General features: G+C 44.1%; 1 protein-coding gene across 3 annotated transcripts in view; it reads right to left on the reverse strand.

The window, feature by feature from the left end:
• The window catches only part of IL1RAPL1 (interleukin 1 receptor accessory protein like 1), a 1,713,530-nt gene that overhangs the window by 611,103 nt on the left and 1,089,797 nt on the right, over positions 1 to 12,630 (reverse strand). For all 3 annotated transcript variants that reach the window (XM_029603082.1, XM_029603084.1, XM_029603083.1), the window contains one exon: positions 11,154 to 11,307. In XM_029603082.1, the coding sequence (XP_029458942.1) occupies positions 11,154 to 11,307 (154 nt within the window). The remainder of the gene's footprint in view (positions 1 to 11,153; positions 11,308 to 12,630) is intronic.

Consider the following 12,630-nt stretch of genomic DNA (forward strand, 5'->3'; position numbering starts at 1 on the left):
CATAAACAATAGTAGAATTTAGACATTCTGATATAATCTCCATAAAGAGAAAATCCATGTTACTGACATATCTGGCATTGCTTGTTCGCATAGGGCAGCAAAAAAACCTAGCACTGGCCCTGATTGCACAAAAGGAAGATATAGACCTAATAGGCACCTCAGAGACCTGAGGAAGGAGGATAACCAATGGGGCACTGTGATAATAGGGCACAAATTATATCGAAATGACAAGGCAGATGAAATTCAAGAAATGCTGGCATGATATGTTAAGGATGACAGAGTCAAACAGGATAGCAGTCCTGCAGGAAATAAAATGTATTGTGGGATCTTTATGAATGCAACTTAAAAATATGATGGGGAAGAATATAGGAGTGAGGGCATGCTATTGCCGCCAGGCCAGGATATTAAGGAAGGGCAATCAGAAAAGGTTTATTTTTTTTGCAGACGATACCAAAATCTGCATCAGGGTGCATACTCTGGAAGGTATGAAGAATATGAGGATGGATCTCATGAACGAGGAAAAGTCTAGAGTTTGGTAGCTAAAATGTAATGCCAAAAAATGCAGAGTTATGCCATTGGGCTTCAAATACCCAAGGGGGAAGTACAGCATAGAGACTGAGTGAAGTTCTTATGTGCATAAAACAAGAGTGGAATCTGGGAATACTATTGATGATCTTAAGATGGCCAAACAGGTAGACAAGGCGATGGCAAAAACCAGAAGGATGTTAGGGAGATTGATAGCCACAGGAAAAATGGGGTGATATTGCCTCCTATAAGTCTTTTGTGGCACATCATTTGGAATATTGTATACAATTCTGGAGACTGCACCATTGAAGGATATAATCAAGATGGAGTTGGTCCAGAGGTGGACTACTAAAACGGTCAGTGGTCTTTATTCTAAAGCACATAGGGATAAACTTAAAGATCTAAACACCCTAGAGGAAAGGCAAGATGGGGGGGGGGGATATGATATGATAGAGACATTTAAATACCTTCAAGGAATAAATGCACAAGAGATGGGCATTTTTCAATGGAAGAGATGCTCTGAAACAAGGATCATGAGATGAGGGTGAAAGGGGGTAGACTCGGGAGTAATCTAAGAAAATATTTCTTTACAGAGTGGGTGGTGGATGTATGGAACAGCCTCTTTGTGGAGGTGGTAAAGATAAGGGCAGTATCTGAATTCAAGAAAGCATAAGACAAGCACAGATGATTTCTGAGGGCGAAGAACAGACTGTAAATCTGAGCCGGAGATCTGGATGAGCTGTATGGACTTTATCTGTTGTATTTGTCTATGTTTCTATGTAGACTGTCACTATGTTTCACTCAAGTGTGATCAAAATTAAGTGCTAGCATTGCTGCCTTCCCATTATGTTCTGTTGACATACAGAATTACTAAATTATTGCAAATCAGGAATTTCTCCCTTAAAAGGGCATTGCTTCATGAAGGCAATTTTCAAATAATGCCTTTAGTTACAAACTAAACATACCTACACTACTGCATTTGCTAAGAGACCCGATCTATTTTTACTTTTGAAAATGAGCAAGTACAAAGTGCACATCCTAAAAGCCTGTGGGGGGGAGAGAGAGAGAGAGAGAGAGAGAGGGAGAGAGAGAGAGAGAGAGAGAGACTTGCTATAGTGTCTCCTCCCTAGACAGGTATTTGTATCCCTATTAGGGATGTGAATCGTTTTAGGACGATTAAAATTATCGTCCGATAATTTTAATATCGTCTTAAACCGTTATGGAACACAATACAATAGAGATTCTAACGATTTATCGTTATAAATCGTTAGAATCGTGAGCCGGCACACTAAAACCCCCTAAAACCCACCCCCGACCCTTTAAATTAAATCCCCCACCCTCCCGAACCCCCCCCCAAATGACTTAAATAACCTGCGGGTCCAGCGGCGGTCCGGAACGGCAGCGGTCCGGAACGGGCTCCTGCTACTGAATCTTGTTGTCTTCAGCCGGCGCCATTTTCCAAAATGGCGCCGAAAAATGGCGGCGGCCATAGACGAACACGATTGGACGGCAGGAGGTCCTTCCGGACCCCCGCTGGACTTTTGGCAAGTCTTGTGGGGGTCAGGAGGCCCCCCCCAAGCTGGCCAAAAGTTCCTGGAGGTCCAGCGGGGGTCAGGGAGCGATTTCCCGCCGCGAATCGTTTTCGTACGGAAAATGGCGCCGGCAGGAGATCGACTGCAGGAGGTCGTTCAGCGAGGCGCCGGAACCCTCGCTGAACGACCTCCTGCAGTCGATCTCCTGCCGGCGCCATTTTCCGTACGAAAACGATTCGCGGCGGGAAATCGCTCCCTGACCCCCGCTGGACCTCCAGGAACTTTTGGCCAGCTTGGGGGGGGGCCTCCTGACCCCCACAAGACTTGCCAAAAGTCCAGCGGGGGTCCGGAAGGACCTCCTGCCGTCCAATCGTGTTCGTCTATGGCCGCCGCCATTTTTCGGCGCCATTTTGGAAAATGGCGCCGGCTGAAGACAACAAGATTCAGTAGCAGGAGCCCGTTCCGGACCGCTGCCGTTCCGGACAGCCGCTGGATCCGCAGGTTATTTAAGTCATTTGGGGGGGGTTCGGGAGGGTGGGGGATTTAATTTAAAGGGTCGGGGGTGGGTTTTAGGGGGTTTTAATGTGCCGGTTTTGCGATTTTACGTTTTTTTCGATTTTTTTTTTACGATTTTTCACGATTTTTCACGATATTTTACCCCCCCCAAACGGCAACAATACGATTCCCTCCCCCTCCCAGCCGAAATCGATCGTTAAGACGATCGAGGACACGATTCACATCTCTAATCCCTATGGTAGGCCCACCTAGTAATTCGAGGTGGGGATTAGGTATTAGTGTAGGGGGTTGGGGGCCACTTTCACATTCAACGTGAGACATACGAACAGAACAGTGGTCTCTTGTGAAGATTTGATGGCCTTCGGAGTGAGGAAACTCACTCCAAGATGAGATTTGGGCAATGTTCTCTCCACCTAGCTTGTTGTTGCCCAGGTAGAGTGTCCATCAAGCTAGGTGGAGAGAACATTGCCCAAATCTCATCTTGGAGTGAGTTTCCTCACTCCGAAGGCCATCAAATCTTCACAAGAGACCACTGTTCTGTACGTACGTCTCACGTTGAATGTGAAAGTGGCCCCCAACCCCCTACACTAATACCTAATCCCCACCTCGTCTCTCTCTCTCTCTCCTGCTGACACAGGCTGTCCGGAAACATCGTGAACCGCGATATATACTGGCAATGTAACCCAAATTGGGTTAATAGCGCGATTTGCGATAAGAGCGTGTTGCATAGCTATCGCAATTTGCGATACACATGCTTATTTGCATAAGGTAACACCCCTTTTTGGTATTGCATGCGATACCATGCGATATTGGAAAATGAGGCCCTAAATGCCTTTGAATATTGCTCTCCGTTGGTAATTGGTTATCATGCAATATGTAATCTCTTAATTTACAGAAAACCAAGGAACTGATTCTTCAGCTATCCAACAAACTAAAGATTCCATCCTCATTTACATTTCAAAATCTAATCATCCCAATTTCATCTCAAGTCAAAGGTTTAGGTGTTATACTTGACCCTCATTTGAAAATGTCATCTGAGATAAGGGCTATTGTTAGATCTAGATATTTAAAACTCTGTTTACTAAGGTCATTAGGTTCCCTTCTAGGGCATCAAGAATATCGAACTGTGGACCAGATCCTTAGATTACCAACAGTTGATTATTGTAATGCATGGCTTCTAGGACTACCTAAGAACGCACTACGGGACATACAAGTATTGCACAATTCTGCTGCACGATGGATATCCGGTTTGAGCCAAAGAGACCACATCTCTCTGGTGCTGCAAGAGCTGCATTGGCTCCCAGTCACTGAACGCTTTCAGTATAAAGTGCTGCTGCTAATCCATGAAATGATGAAACTGGATTCATTGTCATATTCATAATCCTACATGCATGCTGCGTTCAGCTGAGAGAGGATTCCTAGAGGTGCCGTCACTGAGACAGGTACGGCTGGCCAATTTGAGGGACAGATCTTTTTTTTTATTTCCAGCCCCTTTTATGGACTTCCCTGTTCATCACTATCCACATGACCGAATGCACACCTTCATTTAAAAAACTAGTAATGACTCACCTTTCATGAGAAGCCTTCGACTTGTGAGTTGCTCAGGATATGTTTTTCTGCTGTTTTTCACTTGAATTCATGTGATTAGTAAGGCATTTTAAATGTTGTTTTTATATATTGTGTATACTGCTATAGCTAGCTGGCTAGTGCTGTGAGTGGGTGGCATAATACATCTCCAAATTAAACAAATCAATAAAAGAAATATTTCTGTAATACGTTGCATAAGTTAGCTGACAATATAGTGAAAACATGCACATAAATCCCAGCAAAACCAGGTGTACACAATTCCACCTGCTATTTGGCATGCACAGTTTTGCTGAAAGAATTCTAGGTGAATGTTAAAAGCCAATTTCGGGAGATGTGTGCGCATGTCGGGCTGGCACAGGCTGAGCGAATTTTAGAAGCTGCCAAGATGCTATGTGCCTCCTGCAGTGCCCACATCTCGCTTGATTTGATAAAGGGGCATAGTCTGGGTGAGGCATGGGCGTTTCAAGGTGGGGGCCAAAAGATGCGCATGCAAATACTTACGCGCCTGGGTGCACGCCCAGGTCCAGTGCCGCATATGTTTACTGCTCCTATGGAGGACGTGTACATTTAAAAAAACAAAAAACAAGCCATATCAATGGGGTTTTAAGGGTCTGGGATAACTGAGGGGAGTGTAGGCTATTAAATTACAGGGCTTTCGAGGACTTAGTTCTTAACTGGGCAAACTGGTGGATGAACTGGTGAAACTGGCAATGGTGTGGTCAAGCACCCCTTTTAAAATCCCCTGACATGTGATAGATGCAGGATTTGCACGCCTAGGCGCACACAAACTTAAAATTGGGTGCACATATGCATGCACCCAGGCTGTTTTATAATATGTGCGTATATGTAATATATATATTTTATTTTTATTTTTTATTTTATTATCTCTACTCTTACTATACTGCCTCTCTGATTGTTTAAATTTTATGATTATTTAGCTAACTATTTTTATTTTTACCTTACTATTTTATTTATTTACATTATGAAACTATCTATCTGCTTCCTTTATTTTGGAAATGCAAATATTTTAAAATTAATATTTGTTAACGACTGTAAACTGATTTGATATGCTCGCATGAAAAATCGGTATATAAAAATTATTAAATAAATAAATAAAATATGTGCATGCAGGTTATAAAATTGCCGCGTCCATGGGCGTGCATCAGCACTCACATGCCAATGTTTGTACACACACCAGTTTGAAAGTTACTGTCCCTTTGTGCATACTTTTTACAATAAAAAAATATGGGGCCAATTTTCAAAGCATTTAGGCTCCTAACTTTTATAGTTAGGCTTCCAAATTGGCCCTTTTGAAAATGTACTATGCCTGAATGCCTTGTCAATTAGGCTCCCAGTTTCATTAGGCTGCTAAATTTAAGACCTCGAAAAGTGGGTGGCAATGGGCATGGATTAGGGTGGGGAGACAAATTTAGGAGCTTAGCACTGAATTTCAGTACTAGGCACCTAAATTAGGAGCATAAATCCAGGCCTAAAATTAGGAGCTTAAGTTTTATGCGTATTTTCACTGACAACTAAGAGGTAGATTTTAAAAGCCTGGTACTCACATCAATGAAGTGGATGTGTGCACCATACAAGTTTTAAAAGCCACCCAGATGGGCATGTATCTCCCACAGCGTACACATCTCACTCAATTTCAAAAAGGGGCATGGTCTGAGCAGGGCGTGGGCATTTCGGTACAAGGCCACAAGAGATGTGCGCATGGATGCCGAGGTCCGCTGCTGATAGGTTTACTTCTGCTACGGAGGGGATGTAGATTTAAAAAACACTGCAAAGAGTTGGTGTGGAGTAAATATGGATCACACAAAAGAGCACATAGCAGGGAGAAGAGTCTGAAACCAGTCAGTAGTGCTGTTCCATGCAGAATAAAATAACAACAATGCAAAGATTTTCTCAGGACAACAGCTTTATATGATGAGAGTACAGGTCCCCCAACACGGCCATGTTTCACAGTAGGGGCTGCGTCGGGTGTTATCCAAATCAAAGATGTTAAATGTCTAAGAGCTTTTAAAGATGAGGCATCTGCATGTGGCTTATAGAGTCACAAATTCAATAGAGTATGTGAAAAGTACAAAATTTCAACAAGTATCGGGTAAGGAATCCGATTTAACCAACGGAGTTAAATGTATGGACCTGCTGAATGTAAAATAGTGGAATGCTATGTTCAATTTTAAAAAACTGCCATTTTTGAGTGGTTTAAAGGTCTAGAGTACAGGCTATTAAACCAGAAGAGTTTGGCGGACCTAACTGTAGATTGGGTGAGCTGGTGACAAACTGGTGAAATTGGTCATGATGTAGACACGCACCCATTTAAAAATACCCTGACTTGTGTGGCAGAAACCCAATTTAGGCGGCTAGGTGCATGCACATTTAAAATGTAAATTGCTAATTTGCTCTCTTAGATAATAGAAGGACCAGGCGGTACTCCATGAAGTTAGCAAGTAGCTCATTTAAAACAAATCGAATAAAATTCTTTTTCACTCAGCGCATAGTTAAGCTCTGGAATTCATTCCCAGAGGATGTGGTTACAGCAGTTAGTGTAACTTTGGATGTTCCTAGAGGATAAATCCATAAACTGCTATGACGGTAATTAATAGCAATAGTAGCTTGTGATCTAATGTATGGGTACTTGTCAGGTACTTGTGACTTGGATTGGCCACTGTTGGAAACAGGATGCTGGGCTTGATAGACCCTTGGTCTGACCCAGCATGGCATATGTTATGTTATGTTATTGTGTACTCATGCTCTTGCACCCTGAATATTTATAAAGTGCGCACAAGTTATAAAATGGCCGTGTATCCGGGTGTGCGCCGATGCACACGCACACTGATTTGAATGAAACCAGCCCTGGCTCCTAAGTTCATCTAAAAATTGTTACCTCTCTTTGCTTCCTGATTTTGGGGCCTAAATTTAGGAGCTCAGCTTTTACTGGACATCATCTAAGTACCAACCCCATCCAGACTGCACTCCCGGAACACCCCTTCCTATCCGTGCAAAAGAGCACATAGAGAGTGTGCATTGCCCAGAAATCTATGCAGTTTTCCTAAGGGCCAGTTCTGTGTATAAAGCGCTACCTCACCTTTCAATACGACCCTCCCTATTTAAAAAGCGCCGGACTCTAGAGCCCTCACCAGTTGGCTACCTGTGCTTCCTCTTGACCCAATCAGAAGCAGCTGGAAATGCAGCGGCAGACACACGGACTCTCCACATTAACTGGTGGGCATGCGGTAGAGGCGTCATCTGATGCTTTCAAAACATGTTTCTGACGTTCTAAAAATTCCAGTAAAACCTGTTAAACTCAGATCATGTCTGACAGTTTGCTCCATAAATCTGCAGGCGATACTTGCCAGGTTGAGCAGACGGACAGAAATTTGGAGTAGATTTGTCACAGCCACCAAGAAGCACTCCATGCGGTGATCGGCAGCAAGGAGGGCAGCGGGGGAAGGGGGGGACGGGACCTGCAGTGCCTGCTGCACAGTGGGCTTCCCGTGAGGGATTGGGCATCTGTGGCACAAATGACATCCACTGCTGGAAAACCATTCTCCCTACTTTGTGTGCACAGATAACTTTCAAGCCCCAGAAGGATATAATTATACCTAGTCCAGCTTACTGCTCACAAAATTAACTTCATCAAATGTTTTGTACACACATTAGACCACTTTCAAGGCAATTTATATTTATGTATCCGAATCCTGAGTTCAAACATTGCTTTAAGAAGCCTGAGAGACATTCCAGTACTAACGCAACATAATAAGCCCCCAGCAAACACCGTCAGGGCATGCAGCTCCCTGGTGCAGTCCGGGGCCCTGTGATTTATCTATGGAGTACAGAGACTGGAACAGTTTTGCATATTTACCTTTAATTGTCCTATGCCTTAGCTGCAGTTATCTTGCAGCGAGCAGTAATAGACTAAACAACTCGTTTAAATGAAATATTGCACATCTTTAAAAGTGAAAATGCACAAACTGAATACAAAGTTCTATGAAACGCATCAAGGATCGGCAATTTTCTGCATCGCTCATGAGATGTTACAGTGTAACGTCCATGGCATGAATCCCCTATCCTCAAAATACTTTATAAGACTTCTCCTGTCCATATCCTCGGTATACCATGAACGATATCTGCGTCTTCAGCACGTCCTGTGAAATATTTCTGGTGTTCCTATTTGCACCATATCGTGAACGGTATCTGCTTTCTCCCGTGGACAGACAGCTGAAACCTTACAGGACACGTGACATAAGTTCATTCTACATGTCCACATTTTGGGGCTTTATATACAGCTAGCAGGCCCCACAAAAGATGTGCAGTGAAAGGAGTCTTTCTATTAAAACACCAGTCTGCCCCTAGCCCCTCCTCCCATTCCTCCCTCACCCATCTCAGCCTCACCCAGAAAAAGGGATCTGCATTTATTTTACAAATGAAGTAAAAAAAAAAAAAAAAAAGACAAATTTTGTTCATTTTCATTTGTTTTGTTTAAAAAAAAAAAAGTCTGCCAGAAAGAAACCCCCAAATATCGCTGGGCCCTCTCCTGCCTGCACCCAAGCCCTGCAGCTCCTCTTACCCCGATCGCTCCTGCCCTCCTGCTGCTGCAATTACATGAGGCGCCCGCAGAGCCGGGCGGTGCCATTTATATGTGCGAAATTAACAGCGGAGCCGGCCTTGGTCTTCCAGTACCCGGCCAACAGGACAAGGGTGACTGAGGACTGCTCCTGCCCCGTGAAGAAACGGGAGGAATAGAATTGGGGGGGGGGGGGGGCCTGGGATGGCTTTTCTCCAGCTAGGACTGAGGCTTTGGGCTTGTTTTTGACCTTTCCTCTCTTTTAATTTTAGATGTTTTCCGTTAATTTGTTTTTTTATTTTTAAAGAAATGAAACGAAAGAGACAACCCCCCCCCCCCAAAAACAAATTAAATGATAAACAAAGCAAACCGAATAATGTCTGTGCTCACTCCTAATAGAAATAGAGAGCATGAGAGCAGATAGAGACCATACGGCAAGCCTGACTTCCTGCTCATCTTTTTAGTCCCTTCTTCTCCCTCAGAGATCCCAAGCTCGCTTGAATTCCAGTCTCCACCACCTCCTCCTCCTCCTCGGGGAGCCTGTTGCATGCATCCACCACCCTCTCTGTAAAGAAAGATTTCCTAAGATTACTCCTCCGTCTACCCCCTTCCACCCTCATCTCATGACCCCTCTTTCTAGAGCCTCCTTTCCGCTGAAAAAAAGCCCAACTCCTGTGCATTTGAATGTCTCTATCATATCTCACCTTTCCACCAGAATGTACCGTATAACATTTTTAAATCTATCCCCGTACGCTTTATGAGGAAGACTGCTGACCATTTTTAGTGGCCGCCCTCTGGAATGACTCTCTTCTGTTTAAATCCTTTTCAAAGCGTGGCCTCTTGAACTGTACACACAGTACTCCAATATGATCTTAACAGAGAGTTACACAGAAGCAATATCACCTCTTTTTTTTTTTTCATGATGGTTATTCCTCTCTCTCTGTGCAAGCAAGAATCCATCAAATGTTTGCCATTGCCTCATTTAGTTCTTCTCTGACTTTCTCACCCCTCTGCCTCCAAAACCTTCCTTCCTCCTTTCACCTCCCAATCCCTTTCTCCCCCTCCCTTCTTAAACCCCAGCCCTCCCCCCTCTCTCTCCCCAATCTGACCCTAGCATTCCTTTCACCTCCCCCTCCCCCAGTCTGAACTTGGCAGCCCTTCCCTCTCCCAGGCCGAGCACGACACCATCCTGCTTTCTCCCCATCATACCTGTCTGGGTATCTTCTGCAGCCCACAGGGAAAAGGGGGAGCAATAGCTCAGCTGCTATCATTTTCAGTTTTTGTCACTGGGAGACTTCGCTTCAGTCCCTGAAGATCCCCGGCGTGCCATTAGATAGGAAGGGGCAAGAGCTCTGGGATTCTTTTCTGAGTGGGAAGACAGGTTCAGAGACGGACTTACTCTGTTGGGAGCTGGAGAACAAGTACTCTGGCAGGGGTTAGTGGGTGGGGACCCCAAGGACCAGGCTTGTTTTGAGGATGGGGATTCAGACTCAGGTGGAGTTAACCTTGGTGCTCCTTGCCTCTTTTAGTACATCTGTAGGTGTGGGGCTGTGCGTCAAGAACAGCAGTAGGGTGTGTTAGCCTGCAGATACCCTTGGGATAAAGTTTATTAACATCTCTTTAGGTGCCTAATGTTTGGTGAAATTTCAAATAAAAACTTGGTGGGGGTAATATTCAGTCACTGGCCAGATTGTAAAGTTAGCCGGATAATATTATCTGGCTACCTTTGTAGGGATATTCACTGGTGCAGCCACACTATTGAATATAGCCAGCTATCTTTAAAAAAAGCCAGACAAGTTTATCTGGCTAACTTTACACCTACTGTACGGCAGGACCAGAGTTAGCCTGATAAGTTATCTGGCTACCTCAGAATAACTCCGCCCGGGGAATGCTGCTATGTATTCTGGCTAAGTTTTAGATGGATAAGTGAGGAAATATTGAAAAGTTGGAATTTAACTGAATAACCAGTGAGTTGTGCTGCTGGATATTGACCCCCTTGACTTTTAAGGTTAGCTGAAAATTTGCAAAACGCCTGGTGCCTAAACCTGAGGGGGCACAGCAGACCAGGCGCTCAGCTTCCTTCGAGTTTAGAATGTTTTCCTTTGGCAAAGATGGCTTCAGAATAATTCCCTTCACAATGTATTACACTTAGAGAGATCCGTTCTCAGTCTCTCACCATCAGAATTTCACCCTGCCCTCGCCTTCCCATTTGTACACGCAAGAAATAGTGTTCTACCTCAGAAAATGATACGAGTGTTGCTTCTAACACTGCCTGCAAAATCACTGATCCAAGCAGCTGTCTCTCTATCTCACATCACAGCCTAACCTACGTTCAAGGTGTCGTACAGCACAAAGTCAGTCAGAACTCCTACAACAAGAGGTCATCTTGCACGAAAGGTATGGAAGTGTTGGATTACCTGTAACTGTTAATTCCGTGGTTCTTCTCACCACAAAGCCTCCATATTTTAACTCACACGAGTAATTTCCAATGTCATCCTCTCTAACTTCCCGGATAAGTATCGTGTCCCGTTTGAAGGCAATACTTGGTCTCCACGTTTTTGCTTTGCATTCCTGTTGGAAGATATTTAATATCAGTGCTGAGTGACCACTTCTTTCTACTGCAACCAGAAAGATACTGACAAGCTGCCAGTGGCTAATGGAGATGTTCATAAATAAATGACCAACAGCATTGCATATAAATTACTAGAGACTACCATCCACAAGTGACAGGGCCCACTCACATTATTACATTGCCACTTTGTGCTCCGTGACTAACCCCAAACAAATTATTACATTACCAATCTGTGCCCCGTGACTGACACCATTCACATTATTACATTACCAATCTGTGCCCCATGACTGAATCCACACACATTATTACAGTACCCCTCTGTGCCCTTGATTGCTCCCACACACCTTATTACATTATCATTTTGTGCCTCGTGACTGAATCCACACACATTATTACATTACCAATCTGTGCTGAGTGACCTCACACAATCACATCAACTCTCTGCTGATTGAGTCACATTGAGTAAATCATCCCTTCCCTTCTGAAATTCACAGTAAGCTCTGTGAAGCAGGAGCTCTGTATCCCTTTTGAACTTTTTTGTACAGAGCTATGTACTCTACTGGCACTATCCCAGTAATCACAATTCTTTTCTTGGGGTAAGGGGTGGCAGTTTCCTCCTGCTCTTTTGGGCTTCCAGCTCAGTCAGAATCAGGGCCAGGATCTGATGAGTGAAGCCTTCATCTGCACCTGTGTGGAGATTTTTTCCCTTCTAACATACTCTACTCCACTCATTATAATGACAATGTTCATCCAGGGAGCCTTCCAGATCCCAGAAGCCCTAAAACACCAGGCACCAGGTGTCACAATCGCATGGCTACTATGAGTCTCACTGCCATGGCCAGCTCAGAGTACAGGAAACCTGAAATGCAAATGAAACCAAATGGCAGCGCTAATCACAGTTCTTATTAATATCTTTCATATCTCTCCATGCAGGTAGAGACCTGACTAAGTAATTCTGTATTTGGTAAATTGCATATGGAAATGGTTCCTATAAAAGAAATTGAGGTCTTCTCCCCGGTATCTTTCTTGCACATATTCTGCAATGTTCCCTTCACAGACTTGACCCATCCACCACCTCTGGCCCCATCAGGTGTGTAAAAATCTTTTACTCCAGAAAAGTAAAAATTCTCATGTTTGCATTGCAGCAACCACTTGAGTCTTCAGCTTTCACTCATCATTAACCAATGTCTCTTTCATCTTGATGGTGACACAGCTCACTGCAAATGAGCAATGCTGGGGGGCAGCTCTACTGGCTGACATATCCCGGTCTTCCAACTGCAGCTCCCAAGATTACTAAGTGAGCAAAATTTCCAGCCAATCCA

Source organism: Rhinatrema bivittatum, chromosome 5 (assembly GCF_901001135.1).
Source record: "Rhinatrema bivittatum chromosome 5, aRhiBiv1.1, whole genome shotgun sequence".
NCBI classification, from domain to species: domain Eukaryota; kingdom Metazoa; phylum Chordata; class Amphibia; order Gymnophiona; family Rhinatrematidae; genus Rhinatrema; species Rhinatrema bivittatum.